Here is a 24653-nt window from a genome sequence, read left to right as displayed (position 1 = left end):
TTTACTCTTTGAAGGTATCACTACTAGATCTAGTGAAAAGCGATGGAAATTATAAAATTTGGGGGTCAGGACAACAGAGCTGGAATTTTTGCCAAAAGGATCCTAGACTTAACAGACTAGGATTGAAACTTCAGCTCTACCATTTCCAAGCAATACGACCTTGAAGAAGTCCCTTTAAAATAAGAAAAAAAAAGTGATGTTTCTTTAGGGATTACAAAAGTAATAAACATTTACTACGTAAGTTTTAGAAAATATGTAAGTTTAAAGATGATAAAACCAGTATTAACATTTTGATGCATTTCTTCGTCTTTTTTGCATTCAGATTTTTGTTTAAACATAGTTGAAACTATACTGTTAAAAAAAACACTGAATCTCCATTTTTTTTTCACTTTTGTCTCCTGAGTATGGATGCGCACAGTATGCGTATGGATTACCGGGTTGAAGGCCTGACTTTCTGAAGAAAAACTGTACCAGTTCACATTACTGGCCCTTTATGAGTGCTGTGAAAAAGCAGGTGCCCTATGTGACTGTGCACCCATCCTCATCCTCATCCACAAATGGAAACAGAACCAGCTCACAAGATTATGAAGCTCAAATGAAATGAGTAATCTGTTTTAATTTATAGACAGTGAAGCACAACACAGTGGGAGCTGCCTTCTCACCCCCGAGGGCTTTGCTGACAATGGAAAGCAGAGACTCTGTATTTACCACTTCCCTCCCTGTATTTCTTTGAGATGAACTTAGTCATCGCAAGTTATGAAAGTACCAGCACTTATTTAAACTGCAACAGTGGCAAGTACATGGCTCCATTCATTCAGTGCACACTTACAGAGTAACTGCCATGCGCCAGGTAACATTCTAGCATTTCACATGCAAGGAAGAAAAGTAGTATCTGTTGCCGAGGGACTTAAAAAGGCAATACAGACATTTAAACAGGTAAATACGAGACAATGTGAAACAGGCAACAGAGGAGGTTTACACAGACTACAACAATAACAAAAAAAGAAAAAAAGGGAAACCCATCCCGGCTTGCATTTGGATGCAATTTCAGAGTTACAGAACTACGATTATTTGAGCCCAGCAGAGAAAAGGACTCACCAAGAGCAAAAAGGACTCGCAGAAAAGACAACTGCTGCGGTAACAAAGAGCGTGATCGCTGTGGGGAAAGTTCAACTCAGGACCACGCAAAGGGTGAAGTTCTGGGCAGAAGGCCTGCGGCCGGAAACCTCCCGTTCAGGCATGAAGGCACGGGCACCTGCGCCAGCAGGCAGGACGAAGGACAAAGGCTTGAAGCCGGGAAATGACAGGACTGTACACCTGAGTTCTTACTCAGATAAGGTTTTCAGAGTTTCAGACTAGGAGTTCCAAATCAATGTTAACTACAGTTTTTTTGTTTGGAATTTTATCAAAATGTGTCTAAAGCTAGCATCATAACAACAAAAAATTCCAGCTTCAGTGTACTGTAGTATCTACATAAAACCTTGCAGATGACAGAGAAGTGTGACAGACCAATTTTAAAGCTTGTTTTAATACAGCTTTTAAAATCTAGGATGAAGAAATCCTTAAATTAAAGCAAACCAAAAAGGAACATACCTGAAGATATTTCTGTAGACCTACTACATTTTATTATTTTTTCCAGCTGCTCATGATTCTGTCTGCTGAATACTTTTGCTTGAACAGGCTCTTCAGTCTGGGCTGAATGTCTGTTCCTATTTTTGCAAGGTTCACATGTGCTAGACATACTGGCACTTTCATACCCTTGAGTAAAAAAAGTGACAACTATTATCAGTTGTAACTAACTCAAACTGAAAGGGAAATTGATTTCCACAGTGAAACAGCACAGGTAACTCAATTTAGCATGCTGTGAAGGCCTGGTATAAAGTAAATAAAATATGAAAGAGTAAATGGTATGTCTTGGAGATATCTTTGCAACAATCTTTGGAAGCCTGAGATAGCAGTAATAAATTCTGTCATTCATTGTCCTTTATATCCATTTTAATGAGTATATCTAAACACAAACTATATGGTAGACTTATATGACCCAGATTCTCTAACTAGAATCCCAAGTTAACAGTGTTTCAGAATTAGGAAATACAAGAAAAAAAACCACATTCAATCTATATAAAATGCTCCTAAAAGAGAGAAGGGTAATGCGCATTAAGTAGTCAAATATGTCTGCCTTCTTACTATACCTTTTATGTAAAATGACTTAGTTTAAAAAGTCTTACCCACACACAGCCTATTCTACTAAATTTTTCTTCTATATTCTATCTATTGTGTCTATTTCTGTTTTATTTTTTCTACAGATTCCACATATAAGTGAATCATATAGCATTTATCTTTCTCTGACTTATTTTGTTTAGCATAATACTTTCTAACCCATCCATGATGTTGCAAAAAAGATTTCACTTTTTTTTTAATGGCTGACTAGTATTTCCTTGTGTGAATGTACAACTTTTTAGCCACTCATCTGCTGATGGGCACTTGGGTTGCTTCCGTACCTTGGCTGTTGTCAATAATGCTGCAGTGAACATAGGGGAGCACATATTCTTTCAAATTAGTGTTTTGGGTTTCTTTAGATACATTTTTAAAAGTGGCACACCTGGATCATAAGGCAGTTCCATTTTTAATCTGAGGAACCTCCACGTTGTTTTCCAAATCCTTTAATTTGTTGATATAATAAATTATGTTCACAGGTTTCCTGATAATGAATCATGATCACATTTCTGTAATAAACCCTACTGACAATGGTCTGATATTCTTTTGACATACCAGCAGATTAAGTTTGCTAATATTTTACTTTTACTTTTGAATTTATATTATTAGCTAAAACTGATCTACTGTTACGTCATTGAACTGCTTCCCCTTCTTTTCCCCTTCCCCCAGATACAGGTCTCTGCTCTGATTCATGTGTAGTTTCTGTAGCTTTCCTCAGGCAGAATACACCAGTATCCTTTCATCTTGACAGGCGAAGGGTGTCTTGTCTGAGTACAGGACTTTTAAGTTGTAGCTCTTTTTTGTCCATGGATGGATATTATTCCATTTTCTTCCACTTCTTCTGTTGTATGATTATCTGATTGTCAGGTTCTTTTTCATCATTTGCAACTTGTTCTTTCAGTTTGGAAGCTTAGTAGATTTTCACTAACTTCTTAAGAATTTTACAATTCAATCAGAACATGTGTGTGCGCATGTGCACACCACGCCCACCACTTGCTCCTGGCTGGACAAGAGCTGTTGTTTTGATCTGCGGTCCCAAATCTTTCTTCTCTAAAGATCCCCTTTATTATTTAATTACCCCTCTACCTGTTTTTAGTTCCCCTTTAGAAGTCATTGTATGTCAGAGCTCCAAGATCTGTCTTTAAGCCTCTAATGATTTTCAAAAACTTGATTTTTCTCTCTTAGTACTGTGCTTCAGGTAATTACATAATTCTTCCCCTCAAATTTCTGGGCCACTAATTTGGGACTTAATAACATTCATCCTGTTTTTCAAATAATCTAAACACTGTATGTGAAAATAATTTTTTTTCTAGTTCTAAAGAATTTGTTAAAATTCAACCTCCGTGAGAGTTGTTATTTTGTTCAAGTGTACATTTCCTCAATACTTCTGCTTCTACTAGATGACCTGCTGTGGCCTGCTCCCTCCCTCTCATGTGCACTGTGGCAATCACGAGGCTAGCCACCGCTCTTACGTACCGTCAGGGCTGGACCCAAGGCTGGGCAGCTTTAATGGCGTCAAGCTGGCAGTGCTTGGAGGTCTCACTTCCATGGGAAAGCAATGTTCCGGCTAAGAAGTTGTCAGTCTTCCACGAGACAGTAAGAGAAAGCCTCTCTACTCCTCAGTCTCCTCAGCGGCAAAGACAAATGCTCTCAGAGGTTCAGGGTAGGGAAGATGCCACGTACAAGTTCAATGACACCCTTGTCCATTAGTAATCGGAAGAGGCAAGACTGCCGCTACTCTTGGAAGGCAGGGAGGTGCCAAGACCAAAAGAGTTGCATGGATTTCCTCAATCAACTTTTCTCCGGGAATCACAGGGCCCTGGGCTTTGCCCCAGACACCCTCTGAAAGAACGGCTCACAGCAGCCCACAGCAGCTGCTGTGCTAACAACAGGCTCCCATATGCTGCCCACCGCCTCTCTGTGACCCCTACCCGGAGCCAATCTTCCCTTTCTGCCTCTAGGGCCACTTTTCCAGTTGGAGCTTCATCATTTCAAACTTAAGTTCCTGGTTTCTTCACTGGTCTCTTAGACTCAAGTCTCGCCACACTCTACTCAAAACTTACAGGAAAAAGCGCTCTCTTCGTTATCTCTGACCTTCACATAAAACAGGTCCAACAATAAAGGGTCTGAATCCAAAAGCAGTATGTAAAATAATACAGTTTGTAGTACTACTGTTTGCTTAACTAATAGCCAACAAAGCTCTGAAAGTAAGCTGTTATTCTAACAAGAACATTTACATAAATGAAATTAAGCTTCTGACTACTGTCACTGAATAACGTGGAAAGTACTGAATGAATTCTAACCCACATTAAAACATTTATGATGTGGCACACACAGAATTCTCTTTGGGGAGCCCAAGTAGGCAGTTCAAAGACAAGCTTACTCTCCACAGCTGAAACTGAGAAAAGCAGCATGTGGAATACATACATACATACATGCATACATACATAACAATGATTTTCTTTGATTCCCAAATTGAAAACATCAAGGGCTAGCCTTCCAAAGGTAAGGCACTGGTGTGTGGTTGCATTACCCCTCCCTGGGGCACTCTGACAGGAACCCTCCAGGGAGAACAGGGCAGCTAGAGAACGTTAACAACACTCCAGAGCAGCACAGGCTAGTAAGCCCGCCAGAGCAGCAGCAGCACATGGCGGTCATTATTGCAAGGGTGCTGTCCCCGGTCCCACAGCATCACTCCTTCCCTTGCACCCACTCTGTTCTTCTCAGCGTGCGCGGCTGACGTAGCCAGTGGAAACGGGACTTCCACGTAGGAAGCAATGTAGGGAAGCAGCCCAGCCTGGCGCCCCGGGGGCCCTGCATGTACCCACACGAGCCACGCAGGTGAGCACTGTGAACTGCAGCTGAAGCGGCCTCGGCAGAGGGCCACGTGACAGTCCTCCTGGAACGTGGAACCCGGGAACACGCGAGGCTTGTGAGAAGCTGCCGTGTGGCCATTCCCCCTCACCTCGCCCGTTCCTCCGGAAAGCTGTCATGAGAGCTTTCCATCTCCTCCTGGTTCTGACGACGGGAGACCTTTCTGTCACACCCCATGTGCACAACTCCACTCTGTAATGTGGCTGTAGCTACAGCACAGCAGTGGTTTCTCAGCAACAGGTGTCCACCGCTCATGTATGTCCTCCTACCTGTCATCTGGGCCCTCTGGTTTCGGCGTCACCTTGTGGTGTGTGGGACGAGGGGTACGGGGAGCTGGCACCTTTAGCTCCTCTTCCTTTCTCTACGTAAATAATAAACTCTCTGAATCTAAAAAGGGCTGTTTCTTTACTGGTCACATCTGTCAGGTCTTGCCATGCCTAATGCTTATGCTTAACATCTATTTCATCTCAATCTCCATTAGCGAGTCACAGAACGGGGAGAGGGGAGAAATGAAGAGACGCAGCAATGGGCAACACCCAGAAGTCAGTACATTAACAATTCTAGTCCATTCTCCAAGAAAAAAATGAGGAAAATGTATGATATATGCTTCTACTCTCTCTAATAATATCAAAAGAGGAAATGGGCCTTGTAGATTGTAGCCAAATTATGGGTCTGGTAACCAAATTATAGGTTTGATAACCGAAACATCCAGCAAGGCAAGAAATCACGTTCAACTCATCAAGTCTGAATGTTAGCTGCAGTTTAAGATGATTATCACATAATGTGTTAAATCTTACTTCACAAACAATAACATGTACCTTTACATACAAAGACTTTCTAAAGCTTAAAATACATAACTGTGCCATTCTTCAGGACCTTTACTATACTTCTATGTATGTGAGTTTCCAAGAGAGGGAATTAACCGAGTACAGCGATTTTGAAAATTTTTCTTCTTACAAGACTGGAACACTTTGTTCTTAAGCACCAAATACTATCTCTTTGAAACCAGAACCAATCAAAGACACAGCTGAAAAGTATCCTTTGTAAACTTGAAGAAGCAGCATCCTTTCACTAATATTCCAGATTTTAGCCAGTAAAATTGACTTTAACCTAGTGTTAACATTCATTAAATTCTTTAAAATAACCATAGCAAAAGTTTTAAAGTCACAGAAAAAAAATTTTAGTGGCATGTAGTTAACACTATAAAGAGAACCGATATGATACTCAATGGTAAACAAGATTTGACAAAACATGAGTTAATGTTATACTTCGGTTCAGGAAGGCCAACAGTGAACTTTTTAAAAAGGCTGTTTCATCTATGACAGTCAAAGACTGCAATGTAGTTAGAGGCCCACATTTCTTTAAATGAATCAATCAAGGACCTAACCAGAAGTCACGACTAAAGTGTTGAATGTAGAGCAAGACGTGATAGTAAAAGAGAATAGTAAAACTAGGACTTTAATAGTTCTTAAGTAACCTACAAGATTTGGAAAAAGATCTGAGTTCACAGTAACCATTTATATAAGAAATATAAGAGGCTTTAAGAAGCACAAAGTGCAATGTTTTAAATATATACAACATTAACAGCTGTATGATAAATTTTGTAAAAAAAATTATAGTTAACTAAAAATGACTTTGTTCAAATACTTCTAAAAGTGCCCACCCATCTAACCATACTGAAATAAAATTATGTCAACATGCCAGAGTAATGTTGCCAACATTTATCCTGATCAGCATTCAACAGATTTAAATACTTACCAACACTTTTAATTCTGCTTTTCAGCTGAGCAGAATGCCTCTTCTTACTCTTCGACTTGGGAGTTCTGTCTTTAGATGCCAGGCTGGCCTGTGCAGAGGCTTTCCTCGCCTTGAATGTTTTCGACACAGTGGTCGGATCCACTGGATCAGGCATGCTGCTAAAGCTTTCCAACGACTCTTCGTCAGACTGGCGCCTTCTGCTGGTATCTAACTGATTCTTGCGATTGCTATTTGTAGTCTTCTCTACAGACACTGCAAATCCAGTCTGGATGAATGGTTTTTCTACTTCACCTTCTTGGTCATATAACCATGGTGTTCTACTGTTTTCCATCTCCTCTTCGGGCTGCTTTTGATTCCTTACACCAAAGAAAATAAGTTTTTAGAGATTACAATGATAGATTTCCAAGTTTACTGCAAACTCCCGATATAGTACTCAAAATATAGTTTACTAGATTTCAGTAAATAAAATCAACAGCCTATAAAATATTTACACAAAAATATGCATTAAATATGCAAATATTCAATAAGCCGGTGTTCTAAATTATCTTAAAACTTTAATATTCAACCCTTATCACTAAACCATTTTCACCGGCAAAAGTCCCAAACCAAAGATCTAGCATTCGTAACACAAAAGACCAGGAAAGAAAAATCAAGGAAAGATGGTACATAAGGAGGACAAAAAACGTGGAGGAACAACCCAGAAGGATCTACAGCAGAGGGTCTGAGACATACACGCATGTGTGTCATGTGACGCAGCTCAGCTAGAACAGGAACTGGGTGAAAACAAGGGCCACGCAAGCAGTTCTTCCCTTCTCCACACTCGAAGTGTGGTTTAGTTCTATCGGTCTGGTGTCAGTTTCAAGTTTTATCCACTCAACACCAGCATCCTTTAATATCTAAACAAGCATTCACTGGTCATCTAAATAATAATACAGTCAAAATACAGTCGAAACAAAGTTAAGTAAGTCTACAGGACTCCTCAGAACTTTTAGTATGCCAATGTACTTGATACAAAGTCTTGGACGGGAACAGAGTTAGATGTCCCAAACCTTTGATCACAGAACCCAACATGGACAACAATGTTCCAGACCTAAGAACGTAATCTGGGAGACACTGACTGACAGAACTTAATACTAACGTGAGCAAACCTGCAGTTTGCAGGCCAGATTGGGGCTGCTGCCTGTTTTTGTATGGCCTGTGAGCTAAAATGATGTTTATATTCTCGCATGGTTGAAAAAAATAAAATCGAAGGAGGAAAGTTTGCAACACAACTACAAGAAATTCAAACTTCAGAGCCCATAAAGTGTTACTGAAACACAGCCACTCATTCTTTACATATTGTTTATGGCTGCTTTTGTGTAAAAATGGCAGCGATAAGCAGGCCTGAAGAGTACTGTATGGCCTGCAATGTATACCATCTAGCCTTCACAGGAAGGGTTTTCTGGCCCCGGCCCAGAACTGCAATGTTCCATCTCACTGCTTATCTTCTCCAGCCATTCAATTCAGGGAACCCGTATTAGCTGAGATTTTGGGGAGGAGATCAGGTCCAATCTGAAGTAGGTCGAACATCTACAACAACGTTAGATATCCATGGCTGTCCTTTTTTACCATCGATTATATATAAAATATGGATAGTAACAAAGTAGAGTCCTTCCAGTAGGGTAGGCTATTCACTAAAGCTTTGAAACAGTGTTTATTGCTTATGATGGAGATTCACTCAAACCTCATTTCTGAATGGCAAATGTACGCTAAATACTGTTAGCCTCTGACAATAGAATACTTTCATAAAGCAACAGGAGATTTACTAATAGGAAAAAATGGTTAGTACAGCTAAGAAAAACAAAGTCTGGGGGCGGATCAGTCACAGGACTCCCAGAAGCAAATATAAAGTTGAATTTATGAGTTTTTGATTAATCAAGGAAGTCAAGGATTTACATGATTTACACACTGCTGCTTCAAGAGCCGAGATCTGCTCAATTCCGTAACTAAAGGGAAGAATACTGTGATTTATATGTCTGTCAAGGGCTGGGAAAGACAAAATCATAGAGACATTCTCTCAGAACAAATACTAGGCTCAACTGACCTCTAACATTTCATCATTCGAAAAAGATGTTTTTGGCACGAATGGCCCACCTTGGCTCATGCTTTACTTTCCTAAAGGCTCCCAAACAAGCAGCACCTGGCCTCAGCGTGCCCGGTACCTCTCGCTACATGGCCCCCGGCCCTGCACCAGTGGCAGCAGGCCTCCGCGTGCTGCTTGGCCTCCCCCAGGCACCTCTGAGCCCAGCATGAGTAGCAGCCATCTGCAGACTGCTCTGTAGCTCATGTCAGGTGGCCCTAGGGAAGAACACAGGCGGCAGGTGACCTCAGCCTGCACCTCCCCGGAGGCCCCAGAACCAGAGCACTCAGTGGACAACTTGAGACCACATCGAAGCATCACCGCCCCAATTCCAGGGGTGGACTCAGCAGTACCAGAGCCCCACTGAAGTAAATAAGTCCTGCACTGTGGGGTGGGCCCCCGTACAGATGAACTTCCACGGTGTTCAGGGTTGGTGGTCATAGCCAGTCCTTGCAGTGACTGGTCGGGGAGTCCATCTCTCCCACAGAGGTGCCGACAGCAGTCAAGGCTCAACTACAATGTGAAGGCATACTCAGCCCACACAGGGGGCACCCCTCAAGTGCCCAGCTTGGGTGATCAGGAGGCTGTGACACTGGGTAATGGAACACCTACTACATTACGTCACTTCACCAAGCCTGGAGACGCAGCAGCTCTACCTAACACACAGAAACAAACACAAGGAAGCTGCCAAAATGAGGAGACAAACACATCCTAAATGAATGAACACAGTAAAAACTCCAGGAAAAGAACTAAACAAAATGGAAACAAGCAAGACTGTTTCCATTTGAATACTCTGCTAGATGCAGAGTTCAAAACACTGGGTTATAAAGATGTGCAATGAACTGAGAACTTCAACAGCATAAAAAAGGACACAGAAATCATGAAAAATAAGCAGTCAGAAATGAAGGATACACTAACTGAAATGAAGAATAACTTACGGGGAATCCACAGTACAGTAGATGAAGCTGAGAATCCAATCAGCAATTTGGAATATAAGGAAGCAAAAAGCACCCAATCGGAACAAACAAACAAACAAACAAAGGATAGTGTAAGCAGCCTCTGGGGCAACTTCAAGGGTACCAATATTGGCATCATGGGTGTGCCAAAAAGAGGAGAGAGCGAGCAAGAAATTGAAAACCTATTTGAAAAAATGACAAGAAATTTGCCTAACTTGGTGAAGCAAATGAACACAAGTCCCGGAAGCACAGTGTCCCAAACAAGATAAATCCAAAGAGGCCCACAGTAAGACACATAATAATTAAAATCAAAAGGTTAAAGAGAAAGAGAGACTCTTTAAAAGCAGCAAGAGAAAAGCAGTTAGTTGCCTACAAGGGAGCTCCCGTAAGACTGTCAGCTGATTTCTCAACAGAAACTTTGCAGGCCAGTGGGATTAGCAAGATGTATTCAAAATGATGAAAGCAAGCACGACCAGCCAAGGCTGCTCTACCCAGCAAAGTTATTATTTAGAATTGAAGGATAAGTAAAGGCTTCCTAGACAAGAAAACGCTAAAGGGGTTTATCACCACCAAATGAGTGTTATATGAAATGTTAAAGGCCTTCTTTGAGAAGAAAAAGAAAGATAAACAATTTGAATAAAATGGCAACGACTGAATCTAAAAAACAAAATAAACAGAACAGAAATAGACTCAGGTAAGAGAATATTTTAATGGTTGCAAGATGGAACCATTAAGGGAATGGGTGAAAAGGGCGAAGAGAGTAAGAAACACAAATTGGTCGTTACGAAATAGTGGGGATGTAAAGTACAGCACAGGGAATATAGTCAGTGATATTCTAGTAACTGTGCATGGTGCCAAATGAGTGCAAGATGTATCGGGGTGATCCCTTAGTAAGTTACATAACGTCTAATCACTGGGGAGTACACCTGAAACTAATACAATAATGTATGTCGAAAGTAACTGAAAAGGAAAATGATTTAAAAATGAAAAAACAGTAATAAGTTTTTTCTGAAGTTAACAATGAAAAGTCTTTATTTTCACCAGTTGGCTATCAAAATCATTTTATGGGTTACTGGTGTTGTTTATCTAGCTATAAATGTGCTTACAGAATGATCAACCTGATCCAACACAACTCGTGTTTGACATTGAGTCAAAATTGTATTTGATCAGAATATCACATTAAAAGATAATAGATGTTGAGACAGAGATAAAGAAATTATATGACTGATACCACACATCACCACAACTTCCTCGGCTAAAGCTGCTTTTCTAGCCCAGCAGTCCCCCACGTGGCCTGGGGACAGGCCTCAGGAGCACAACCCGGCCGGGGGCTCCGAATCGGGTCAGGGCACCGTCACTTGACAACAACTGTCCTCTAGCAGTCAGCTGTCGGTCCTGCATCGGGAACTTAAAGACGCTGCAGGGGTCAGGTCTTACCCTTTCACAGTGACTCTCCCGGGACACTGGTCAAAATGCTGCGCTGCTCTTGTGCCGGGGCTAGCAGCAGGTGCGTGCCTGAGAGACATCAGGCGAGATGTCAAGCCAAACAATCACGAATACCCTAACTGTGTCTTCACAACATATAATTAAATGTATATAAACAAAATTAAATTATAGAACAAGAGATTAATGTGAACTCTTAAGCACATAAGGAATTGTGTTAGCGACTGAGTTACCTTTGTTTCTCTGCTCCAATAGAAGAACTACTTTCAAAAGGTTTTGGAAAAGCCATATATTCTGTTTTCCCAGAAGAATTCTGGGCTAATGGTTGCTGCTGTTCAGTGGATGTAGAAATATTCTGAGAAAAATCTCCAAAATTAGAAGGAAATAAAGGGCTGAAATTCACACCTAGTAAGTAAAAGCAATGGGTAAGACAACAATAAAGCATCTTCAGCCTTACTGTGAAATCAAAAGACATCTGTAATTAATGTGCCATTCATATCCATCAAAACAAAAAGTTGTTAGTCAAAATTAAGAATTGTTTTTATAATCCTGTTAAGAAAACACACTGTGGTATTTTTATTTATATTTATACTCACAAAGCCCTTCCACCAAATCTTCTCTCCTCCTGTATCTGCTCTGGCAACATCTTCAATTCCTCTTTCTTCATGACTCACCTCATCCAACTGGTCACGTAACTACGTAACTTGTCCGACCCCCAGAATGTCTTTCCCTGGTACTCCTGCAAACAGCCTTCCATTTCCTAGTCATGTATTTCATGCTATCTCCCTGCTCAGACTCTTCAATGGCCCCTCTCGTCTACAACAGCAAGTCTAAGCTGCTTCGCATGGCACAGAACACCTGTGCTACTGACCTGGCCACAGGCCTAAACACTAGCCATACTTAAATGACCTCTAAATTCCCTAAGTGATAAACTGTTTCACTGCTTTGTAACTCCAAGTGGTTCCATTGATTAGTAAGTCCTTTCCCTTATTTCCTGGAAATAAATTAGGTTCATTTTTTAGCTTAAATAACACATTCTTGCTGGGAAAATACATTTGCTGATGACGTCTTGCCCCAAGGTAGAACAGCCCACTCACCTCATTTGCACCCACAGCACCGCACTAGACACTGATTAACATCCGTAGCATCTCCACTAGACTCTAAGTTCCTTGAAGAGTTAGTCTCAGTCCTCTTTGAGTCCCAGTCATTTATATAGTGTCTGACTCACAATGCATGCAGGAAAAAAGTCTGAGTAAAAGCCTAAGCTAAATAAAATTAAATGTAACCCTATACTAGGTACTCACCTTTAGTTTAGTGGTATGTCTCCCTGCCGAGACATGAAGCTCCTCTAGAGGAACACTATGTTATTCAGCTTTACTCTCTCAACGTGCTACCTAGTGCCTGGTGTAGAGTAGCCATTAGATACATTAATTCCCTTTCTCCTTAATAAATAGTTGTTAAATAATTCACACATATAAGACTTAGTAATCACTCATAATTGTGTATTTAATTCCTTAGCAACCATATCAAGCTTAAGTTTTTACTATAAAGTAGAAAGGGATTTGTAACTTTCTTTGCAACATTTCCTACCACTCTAAAAGAGACTGATAAATATTCATGTAATAGGCAAATGATATTCTCGAACACAGCGTACTTATTTATTTTCCCTTTAGGTTTCCAGTCACTTACCTGGTGCAAATGATGAAAAATTAGTAAACCCAGGTAGGTTAAACAGATTTACAGGCTGTGTTGGAAAGCTGAACGGACAAAACAAACTGGGAGAAGGAGGGTGTGATGCACTGTTGCCTCTTTCCTTGCTTCCAGATTTTTCTGGATGCTGATTTTGTTGGCGCATAAGTTCATTTAGCATTTGTTTCAACCTGTAAAAATTTAAGAAGTCGGTGTTTTAAAAATCAGCTACATTACATTCAGAAAAAGTATTATCTAAGAAGTGATTCAATAGCATGCAGAAGAGACGAACTGCTCTGCTAGTTGCTACAACAAATATCTGCTTGTCCTGAAGGCTTACTTCAGCAACTCAGCCTTTGGAACGAGAACTGCACCTGGTACTTCTATCAGATGGTAGGTACAACTGTAAGAAACACATTGTTTTTTTTCTTGTTTACAGCTTTACTGAGGTATAGTTACACACAATTCACCTACTAAGTGTAAAGTTGAATAGCATAAATTTTTAAACAAAAGTCCACAATATTAAAGGGGAACATCGGACAACCACTGCTGACAAAATTGTCAGGCGATAGAGAGCATCTGAGTATGTAATTCGGCTCACGCCCCTCTGCCCCAGAGGGCAACTCGCAGCAGAGCCGCACTGCCCGGAAGAGACGGAGTACCTCTGCACGTTATTCTGCTGCCACGTCAGCTGCGTGTAGCACTGGTTCAGCTGGTGCATGATGAGGTGCACCTGAGGCGACGCGACGTTGCTGGGCATGACACTGTACGGGCCCGTGAGGAGGGTCTGCAGCAGACAAGACAGAGCCTACGGAAAGAAAACGTTCCGTACTCTTTGCTGAGGACCTGAGAAAAATGCGCACTGCTTTTAAAACAGGGTAAAAAAAACATTTCTTTCACAGTACATTTTACCTGCTGGTCCTGCATCAAAGTCTGGCAAATACTGACACTGAAATCAAGCTGTTTCTTCAGCTGGTTAATCTGTTCTTGCCACTGTTCTTTCTCCTCTACATACGAGAGCTCTGACACCCAGCGGAGGTTCTCCTGACGCTGCATGCTGATATTCTGTTGTCTGGTCTTGGCTAGGGGACGATAATTTCCATCTGCTGAAAAGGGGCGATTGTTCTTCCACCTAACAAGAAATTTAGAATATTAAGTCATCCTACATAATTATTTGGTTTTTAAAATCTAGCAAGAAACCACAGGTCAGTATTCTCTTTTTAAGTTCAAAGGACTCAAAAAGCAGGGAAAATAAAGGGGGTCAAGATTCTAGGTTTTTAGCCTTATACAATTATAATTTCTTATTCTTCTCCAGTTTTTTCATTTATGTTTTACACAAAAGGATCCATATAATTCTGTATACTGCAACATGAAAGTATTATCACAAGCAGTTTTTCATTCTCCATGCTTTAAGCTAACCCACATGACACCATGGAGTACAACTACTTTGCTACCTTTTATTCATGAAACATTTTTCACTTATAATAATGTAGTATCTTTGTTGCCAGACCTTTTTTACTATCTACAATTTAAAAATTTTTGCTAAATTCTTCAAAACAAGAGCAAAGATCAAAGCTTATGAACCTTGATCCAGTTTAGCTGAGATTTATCTTGGCAACATTCTTGTGGTATAATAAAAAATTATTATAGGGAAAAATAAAGGGATTAAGCAAAAACAAACCTCACAGACACAGACGACAGCATGATTACCGGAGGAAAAGAGGGTTGGGCGAGGTACAGGAGGATAAAGGGGGGATGAATGGTGATGCAAGGAGACTTGACTTGGGGTGAACAGACAATACAATATACCATGTATTTACAGAGCCCTACACCTGAAACCTACATAATTTTATTATCCATGTCACCCCAATTTAAAAAATACATGTGTGTGTATTTGGTCTTCATCCCAGGCTTCCAGCGGAGCTCCTACAACGCTTGGTTTCTCCAGGGTATCTGTTGTTATTCACGAAGAGCCCCTGTGAACCATATCTGAGTTTATGCTAATGACTCTACACAGGCCACCGACAGGTGTATGGTGGGGGCTGGTCTTTTTCACCAGAAAACCCAGCCTGGTGACGAGAGGAGTTGGAACGTTTAGCCCCATTCCCTAAACTCCAAGGATGGCACAGAAGGGGCCGGAGATTAAACTGAACTGCCTATGGCCAATGATTTGATCAGCCGTGCCCATGCAATGAAACCTCCGTGAAACTGCTACACAAGGCAATGGTTAGGAAGCTTCCGGGATGGAGTGCAGGGCACGGTGCTCCCAGACAGGGCATGCAAGATCCACAGCCCCAAACCTTGCCCTATGCGTCTCTTCCATTTGGCTATTCTTGAGTTGTACCTTTTATAATAAACCAGTAAATATAAGCGTTTTCCTGAGCCCCATGAGTTGTTTTAGCAAATTATGAAAGCTGAAGAAGGCTTATGGGAACCCCCAGATTACTAGCCATGTCAGACAGAAGTGTGGGTTCCCTGGAGACTTGGGGCTTACGACTGGCATCTGAAGTGATGGAAGTCTTGTGGGTCTGAGCCCCTTAACTATACTGTAAGACACCCCACTGTTTCTGAGAAAAACCTGAAACTCTTCAAATCAAGCAAAAACTTAAAACAGTGAAACTAACCTATTTTTAGTTTCCTTTGCATTGTAAGAGTTATGATTCGTGCTATTGGGAGGATATACTGAAAAGTTATCATTGGAACTGGAATCCTGTTCTTCCTCTTCCTCTTCATCTGTCCGAACAACTCCTTCAGAAAGGTAACCATCTTCATCTCCTTCTTCATCCAGTGCACACTGGGTAGAGCCGCCCCACGTTGCCATTGTTCTAGAGATTGAGTCAAAAACCAAGAGATCATTCTGGAGACGAACTAAACACTTTACCCCCTGCCATGTGCAGATGTGTACCGCATTTGTGTGTGTGCACATACGGGTGTGTGTGCATACAGTCCATCTAATGCTGAGAAAATTCTATTTATTTACTTATTCATTCATTCATTCATTCATTCATTCATTCATTCAATTTACTGAGACAGACAGGCAGGCAGACAGACAGACAGACAGACAGACATCAATTTGTCGTTCTCCTTATCTATGCACTCACTGGCTGATTCGTCCATGCTGCCCTGACCAGGGATCGATCTGCAACCTTGGTGTATCCAGACGACGCTATAACCAACTGAGCTACCCGGATGGGGCAAAATTTCACTTAATCTTAGTAACTACAAGATGGGTGGTACTTTCCCCACTGCTGCTTTATAAAATGTATTTACTCTGCCTTCCACAAAACAATTCTTCAAATAAACTAAAACAATAATCATATGCGCCCCTGGAATTTTTTTTCCTAAACTAAACCCCCCTCAACTTTCCTTTCTTCCAATAACAATTTTCTAGATCAGAGCTGGCCAACAGCACTTTCTGCCATAGTAATCGATTTCTGTGCTATCCAACAGAGCAGTCACTAGGAATTCATATTCACTAGGTAAATATGACCAAAGAATACTTAAAATATGAATGGTGTCACTCAGAAAATGAATTCTAATTTTACTTAATTTTAACTTAGTTACTTCTGTCCTGTGATAAACTAGATGTTTATCAAAACTATCTAAAGAACTCGAAGTATAAATGTGTAGTAGTCTGAATAGAATAAAATACTGTAGATACAGTCTGATCACTAAATAAATATATATGGGGGCTCCAAGAACAGAACAGGTTTTTCTAAGAAGAGTGAGGCTTGGTGCAGTGTACCAGAAATGCCATCTAAAAATATCAAAATGTAAAGCCACGACAAACCTGGATTTCAAAATTTTAGGTATGAACACTACTATATAGATATGCAATTAACTGATCACAGATACACAAGTCATTCAGAAATATTCTAGATGTGAAAATGTCAAACTTAAATGCTAGACACTAGAAACTTACAAACAGCAGATGCTCAATTTAAGTAAAAAAGTGCTTATTTCTGGCCTGATAGAATAGCACTACAAAGTATCAAAAATGTCCTTTTCATAGCTTAAAACTTAACTAAGAAAACAAGGGTCATACAATCAAAAATCTGTATCACCATTTGACCAAGTGTCTTAGTAATTAAAAAAAAAAAAAAAAGACAGAAAGATGATGCTATGAGAAGTCTGAACAGGAAGTAGCTCAATTTAGTGACACTGAGTCACAAAGGTGACGCTTCAATACTGCCCTCACTGGCGCGGATCTGTGCTGGGATGGAGAGGGGTAACAGGCCTGCCAGCCTGCAGGCCCCAGGCGGGCGAGGCTAAAAGCATGGTCTACACGACTCACTCACTTTTCTGTTCTGCTTTGCTGAGGAGTACACAGATTCTCAGACCCATCACTTCTCAAGGAAGCGGCCCTTGGGGACGCGGTTTCAGCCAGACCCTGCCTCCGCTGGTGTTCGGCCATCAGGGCTTCAAGCTGCTTTCTCCTCTGTCGCAGCTCTTCCCTTAAAATTTCATGTCTGCGCATTTCTGACCAAAGCTATTAATTAAAAATTAGAGTCAAGTTAGTGTCAATATTTGGATTTGTTTTCCCCTTAAAGAACAGCCAGCTAATACTATTTGTCAGTACCAACAAATATTTCTGATCTCATTCTATCCTTTTTATACTGAAATATCCACTAAGGTTAAAATAATATTTTAATAAGAAAATATAAGGGAATTATTAATTCTTAATGAAAAAAAAGCAGCACCCCACACACCAACTATTTAGACAAAGTTATGTTTCCTACAAATCACATATAAAGTAAAACACCTAAGGATAGGTCTCTTTAACTGAAATGATGATTACCTGCTGCACCTATCCTTTACATATAATACTGCCAAATATTTGCTAATAAAGATCAAGACTATTCTGAAGAGATCCCAAATTAATTACATTTTGACAAAAGTATTTCTTTCCCCAACTGAAAGACACGAAACAGGCTACATTTAAGAACATGTTTTACAGATACTCAGTTTCCCTTCTGAAGATGCGACTTACACAGCACAGGGAATAGTCAAAAAAGCCATAATAACTGTGTGTCCGATGGTACTAGACTTATCAGGGTGATTGCTTCGTAAGGTATATAAATGTCTAATAAGATATCTTGTACACTTGAAACTAATATAATATTGTATGTCAACTGTAATTGAAAAATAAATTTTAAAACAAGCTGTGGCTTAAGACTCAAGAACAACAGGGTGCAATATACAATACCTCATTATCTACTACTGAAGAAACTTCAGGCTCAAAAACAGATTTGCTTGTATTGGTTTCATTTTCATTAACAGTTGGGGTTGAAGTGACAGCTGGCATATATTTTTTTGTGGGACAATTACCCGCACTAGTAGCTGACAGCTTAAAAAAAAGGATTAGTAAAAATTATGAGGAATTAAAGCACTTGTGTTAATTTCATAAAAGCAGTTATTTTAGTACTCTTCTAGGGTTCTAGTAATGTGTTTTATTTATTACCAAACCTCAACTTATATCATGATTCAAAGAAAATCAGACATAACAAAACAAAGATGAAAACCCAGGCTGAAGTTGATGAGTAGTAACCAACCTTCAGGAACAAGAGAGACAAGAAAAGTAAAATGTTACTGTGTGAAATTTCATATACTCAACCCGACTCAGGTATTTATTCCTCCGGACATTGTTTAGATTGGGGACAAGGGAAAAAGGATTAGACAAAGTAGAAAAGGTTAGGAGTCTAGAAAATAAACATCTATATTAGAAATATTATTTGATGTGTTTCCCTTTCTTTGAAAATAAAGTGACTGAAGAATAAACCTAACCAATAAATTTTAGGGAAAACAGGTCTCAAAAAGAATTGGCATTTCCTTCCCATATTAACCCTGCCCCTGCTTATCTGACATGGTCAAGGATCATTCATTCTCTATTAGTCTCAAAGACCGACGCATAGAGTGCTACGAATAAACAAAAGTATGTAAAGTTAGCATCTGAACTACAAATAAAATATTTTAATTAATTTCCTTGGATAAATTCATGATGGCTTAAGAGTTTTCTAATATAATTTTAGGCCAGTAAGAAATGGAAATACTAGTCCCTGAATTACAAAGCTGAAACCAGACTATTTTAACAGTTATACTCACGTTCTGAATCTACAGCTAGCTAACCCATCAAGTGAAAGAATAGAAAGAATCAATCAATTACTATGTGGTTATGTTTCTGTGTAAATGTATATCCCTTGCCCATTTCAACAGTTCATCCATTTCATTGATCATAAAATTAAGATACAAATCTGTCATATCAGTACTAGAAAAGGCACTTTTAATCAACACAGAGTTTCAGACATCTTTTTTCAGAGAAGTGGTAAGAGAAATTTCCTACTTACCTGTAGGTCAGGACATGCCTTTTGCAATGCTTGAATTTTCTCTTGAATCTTAATCAGTTTCTTTCTTTCCTCCTGCAATTGTTTGAGTTCTCTCTGTTGCTGCTGTAGTTTAGCCTCATAAAATTTCTCTCTGTAATTTAATTGACATTAAAGTTGTGGACTCCAGTACATGTGATGAAAGCATTAAGCATGATGTAATACAGTACACCTAGCCAAGTACTTTCTCTACAGAGGGACTAAACTTTTATGAAACGAAGTCTATGAACATAACATACCTCGCCTTTTCATTTACTCCAGTGTCTTTCTGTATTTTATTGGTATTTCCTCTGGTGTTATTCGCATTCTGTTTGGTGTCCTCTTCTGCTGGGTAGAAATCATCCAAATTTGAAGTGCTGGCAGAAACAGCTCCTTGTTCTACTGCGTCATCATCCTAAAATCACATCATTATATTAAAATAATCTTTACATATCCAATTCATACTTTAGTAAATAATACTAGTCTGTCAAAGTTACATAAGAAAATTAGAAAAGTAGAGAAAGTAGAAATTTTTAGAGAACACTGAAGTTTATCCTCTACCAACGGCAATAAATGAAGTATTGAAAGTAGAAATAGTACATTTAAAATTTAAGCTGCCTACTATCCAGTAATGACAAATATTAAGCTGCTTTTTCTTATCTTGACCAGGTACTGAGCTATCAAAGAAAAAAACATGCAGATAAAAAATAAACTACTGGAGCTGGGAGCTCTTACTATTAGATAGTTCTTAAGATTTAACTGCTACATGAACAATTTCAAATAATCAATGTCTACTGTCACTTACTTACTTAAAATTTTCCATTTCCTCATTGTATTTAGTTTACCAAATGCCAATGGCTCGCAATATGAAAACTAGTAATATTATACCATTCAAATCTGCAATAATTACTGGAAATACAACTCAAGTTCTTACCGTCCTAACAGTAGAATCATACCCTTTATTGAAATCAACGCACTTATTAAAATAGGAGGTTTAGGATGAACTACTTTGTTTTCTTAAACAGATTTAAGTCTCTATATTTTGTATTTACTCATGCTTTCTCTGAAGTCCTCAATTAAAACTTTAACCGTTGGAAACCATTCTAATAAAACCTTGAACAGTTAATGATAATTCAGTTACAAAACCAACTGATTAATTTTAAGTTTGCAGAGAGTGTTTTTCTGGTCTTCACAATCTAAAGACCTAATTCATTACTAGTATGGAGAGGAAGATTAGAGAGTAACTGGGTTGGGACTCAGAAAAATAAAGAAGTTAAATCTTGAGGCATTTTCATGCAATAAAAAGTGGAAAAATTAAACTAGGACAAAAGATACAAAACACTGCATGATGTTTCAGATGATAGTATGAAGATGTCTGAACAACTGAAATGATAGAGTTCTAACATGAAAACAAAGTAATTGACCAAAAAATTACTGTATTCTAAGACACATAAAGTTTCATAAGGGCCATGTAAGTTGTCCAAGCTAATCTAATCAATAAGAGTAATAAAAGCTTTATATAATCATAACTATATAACCGCTTATAGACCTTCTCCTGAGTCTCTTGGGAAAGAGACTATTAAAAAAATGTAAGAACACAAAAATTACGCTTAGTAAAATAAGTAAAACTCATCAAACATTTTTTCAACAGCTCTCTTTCAAAGGCTTTTAAAATTTTTTTATTGATTAATTTTAGGGAGAGGGAGGAGAGAGAAAGAGAGAGAGAGAGACAGACAGACAGACAGACATCGAGTTGCTGTTCCACTTATTGATGCTGTCACTGGTTGATTCTTGTGCGTGCCCTGACTGGAGATTGAACCTGCAACCTTAGCGTGTCAGGACAATACTCCAACCACCTGAGCTCCCCAGGCAGTGCTCAATAACTCTCTTTCAGAAGGAGACTCCTCAATCCCTCTGGGCTGCATTTTCCTCATTTCTCATACACATATTTTAGGTCTTAGAAACACCCTAAAGCAAAAGGTCTCCATTCAATGTAATCCCGAAATTATGCTAATTCATCTATAAGCCACCCAGTTATTTATCGTTTCTAATCTATTATTCCCACTTTGGGTTGTACATCTGAAAAAACCTTAAAAAATAAACAGAAAGTAATTAACCAGTACAATATTCAAGATAGCAAAAACTATTATTATATTTACTTTAGCAGCTTTTTTTTGCAAATGATAATACCATCATATAATCAAAGTTCAGAAAGTAACAAAGACATTTAGAAAAGCCTCCTGTCCATCCCTTTCCCCCAACTGAATCCATTCACCATAGGTAACCAATGTTATCAATTTATATATCCTACAGATATACTTTGAATATATAAGCAAAAATATTTACGTGTGTATACACATACCTATATGTGTTTGTGTAAACATGTGTTTATACAAAATACCCATATATATATATATATATATATATATGGGAAAACTTGGAAAAAGCCAAAAACCAATTCTAGTAGTGGTTAAACAAGCTCTAATGTAATCAAGGATATGGGAAAATGGACTCATACATCACTGCTTAGATACCATTTAACAGTCATTCTAGAGACCAGGAAAGGAGTGTCCATTAAAATTAAAATGCGCACAAACTCTAACAAAGCAATTCTACTTCCTCATAACTGCTCTTGAAAAACACAAATGCACAAAGAGGGTTGAGCAAAAACGTTCACGGAAACATTCCAAGTAGTGAAAAGTTGTAAATAACAATTGTATACATTAACAAGATGTCAGATGAACTACATTAAGGTCTGTTGATACTACAGAAAACTATGCAAGTCTTGTATTTAATATATATACACAAATACATACATATGTATGCAATATTATCTATATTTTGTAATTACTTAATATTTTATAATTATTTAGCTATAATTATGTAGAACTATATATATTGATATGAAGAGTTCTCCAAGACATTGTGGAGTGGGGAAAAAAATAAGCTGTAAAATAATACTTGTATGTGGAATCTAAACAAAAGCAAACAAAACAAAAACAAACTCATGGATACAGAGAATAAACAGATAGTCACCAGATGGGAGGGGAGGCTGGAGCCATGGATAAAAAAGGTGGAAGGAATTAAGAAGTGCAGATTGGCAGTTACAAAAATGGTCATAGGGATATAAAGTACAGCATAGGGAATATGATCAATAATATTTTAACAATTATGTATGGTGTTAGATGTGTACTAGACTTACTGAGTGATCACTTCATAAAATATGTAAATGTCTAATTACAATGTTATACACCTGAAATGAATATACTGTAGTTAACTGTAATTGAAAAATAAATTTAAAAAATAAAGACTGGGGTCTTCAGCAAAAAACAAATGTTTCAGTAATGAAGTTACACTGGAACACAGCCATGCTCGTTTGTTTACACAACATCTGTGACTGCCTGGAGCAGTACTTATGACAGAGCCTGTAGGTCCACAAAGCCAAAAACATCTACTGACTCACCCTTCACAAAGAAGGCTGCTCATCTCTGATACGTGGCATGGAAGGTGCTAAGCACGTAAACCTGGCATATGGCAAGAACCCAATACATTAACATGTACTAGTATAATTTACCAATATAATTACCAAAATACGTAGGTTTTACCTTATAAGACTGGTCTATTTAACAAACAGTTTTTAAAAAGACCAAGCAGTACTTACCTGTACCATGGCAACAAGATCCTGTAACTGCCGAAGTTTCTGTTTTGCAACCATAAGTCTATTGATCTTCTGTTCAAATTCAGCATCTTCTGGAGCCTCGTCCACATCCACCACACTGCTCCTGTGACTGGATAATGAGGCTGCACTGGCGCCTTCATCTTCTGCTTCCTCCTCCTCCTCCTCCTCATCATCTTCACCTTGTGCAACACGAACCCCCTGCTCTCCTTCTCTATTGTATCGGCAATCTGCTAAAAACAGACATCACTGAAACCCACAACTTAGTCAAGACTACCAATGAAAGAACATCCGCTTCCCAAGAACAAATGGCAATAATTTCTGGGAATAGAGTCAGTCATACCTAGAGAAGGAGGCATGTTTAAAGCTCTTATGTTGGCAGCAGATCTGTTGTTAATCTCACAATTAGAATTAACTGATCTGCCATCTCTATTATTAGAAACACACTGTGCATTAGAAATACTATTTACTTCATTCCTGGTGGCAGCTACTTGTGGATTCCTAAAAGAAAGAAAGGAGCTTAAAGTTATTTAAGATAAAAAAATAAAAACAATAATAATCAAAGGTTTAGAACTACTGATAAAGTAATTCCAAACTATAAACATCATTGGCTAGTTCCCCATTTAAATTCATACTGTGAATAACTGGCTTGCTTTTCATTAACTTCTGCTCTTTAGGAATTTAAGAAAACATCAATCAAAATTATACCTAAAAGTAAAGAAGTAGGAAAATGTCAAGTTAGATACTTACGATTTACTTGCATTTGGACCTAACAAACAGCAAATTTACTAAACTATTTGATACTATATTCAATACTTCCTTATTTTTTTTTAATTGATTTTGAGAGCCAGGAAGGAGAAAGAGGAGAGAAACACTGATGTGCGAGATATACATCGACTGGTTGCCTCTCGCACACTCCCAACTGGGGACCTGGCCCGCAACCCAGGTGTGTGCCATAAGTGGGAAGTGAACCAGTGATCTTTTGGTTTGCAGGCTGGCACTCAATCCATTGAGCCACACCAGCCAGCCAGGGCTTTTTTTTTTTAAAGGCGGGGCAATAAGATTACACTGACCAAAATAGTAGACTAAGAGGAGAAAAGTTTAAACAAAAGAGAAATAGCATTCAATTGAAGCTTCTCTGGTTCTATATTAAAAGTATTAAGTTAAGATAAATGCTAGAAAAATAAACAAGTTCTTACAGAATGTTAGTAACAGGTTCAGAAGTTTCATGCTCAGAATCATATTCTGACTCTTCAGTTTCTTCATCTTTTGTGTTTTCATTTACAGCATCTGTCATCATATCTGATGTCTGTTCATAATAATGAACTAATTCTCTTAGTTCATTCAATCTCTTTCGAACTTCATTTAACTTCCTGTAAACAGCAAAGTAAAGCATGCATTATTTCCATATAATTGCAGCCAGCACAGCCTAGTCAATAATACAGGGAATATGACTGCAAAGAATTTAATTTCAAGTACGGCTTACTCAGAATCTCATTGCTTTATTTTTTTTCACGTTGTGTTAGGGACAAAAGCATATGAGAAAGTTCCAAGCATTCACT

At 38.8% G+C, this 24653-nt stretch overlaps 1 protein-coding gene across 14 annotated transcripts in view; it reads right to left on the bottom strand.

The window, feature by feature from the left end:
- The window catches only part of PCM1 (pericentriolar material 1), an 83042-nt gene that overhangs the window by 27166 nt on the left and 31223 nt on the right, over positions 1 to 24653 (bottom strand). For 9 of the 14 annotated variants that reach the window (XM_045821741.1, XM_045821737.1, XM_045821740.1 and 6 more), the window contains 15 exons: positions 24291 to 24464; positions 23435 to 23592; positions 23077 to 23321; positions 19676 to 19830; positions 19401 to 19530; positions 18263 to 18403; positions 17355 to 17545; positions 15681 to 15881; positions 13969 to 14188; positions 13719 to 13864; positions 13057 to 13247; positions 11601 to 11772; positions 11362 to 11439; positions 6850 to 7205; positions 1594 to 1758 (listed from right to left, as the gene is read on the bottom strand). In XM_045821741.1, coding sequence (XP_045677697.1) covers positions 1594 to 1758; positions 6850 to 7205; positions 11362 to 11439; positions 11601 to 11772; positions 13057 to 13247; positions 13719 to 13864; positions 13969 to 14188; positions 15681 to 15881; positions 17355 to 17545; positions 18263 to 18403; positions 19401 to 19530; positions 19676 to 19830; positions 23077 to 23321; positions 23435 to 23592; positions 24291 to 24464 — 2723 coding nt within the window. The remainder of the gene's footprint in view (positions 1 to 1593; positions 1759 to 6849; positions 7206 to 11361; positions 11440 to 11600; positions 11773 to 13056; positions 13248 to 13718; positions 13865 to 13968; positions 14189 to 15680; positions 15882 to 17354; positions 17546 to 18262; positions 18404 to 19400; positions 19531 to 19675; positions 19831 to 23076; positions 23322 to 23434; positions 23593 to 24290; positions 24465 to 24653) is intronic. The other 5 variants (XM_045821747.1, XM_045821750.1, XM_045821748.1 and 2 more) reach the window with 2 other exon arrangements.

The sequence above is a fragment of the Phyllostomus hastatus genome, unplaced genomic scaffold (assembly GCF_019186645.2).
Source record: "Phyllostomus hastatus isolate PE091 unplaced genomic scaffold, TTU_PhHast_1.1 phas_scaffold_46, whole genome shotgun sequence".
NCBI lineage: Eukaryota > Metazoa > Chordata > Mammalia > Chiroptera > Phyllostomidae > Phyllostomus > Phyllostomus hastatus.
The sequence above is the reverse complement of the archived record's forward strand: the minus strand, read 5'-3'. Positions and strand labels throughout refer to the sequence as shown.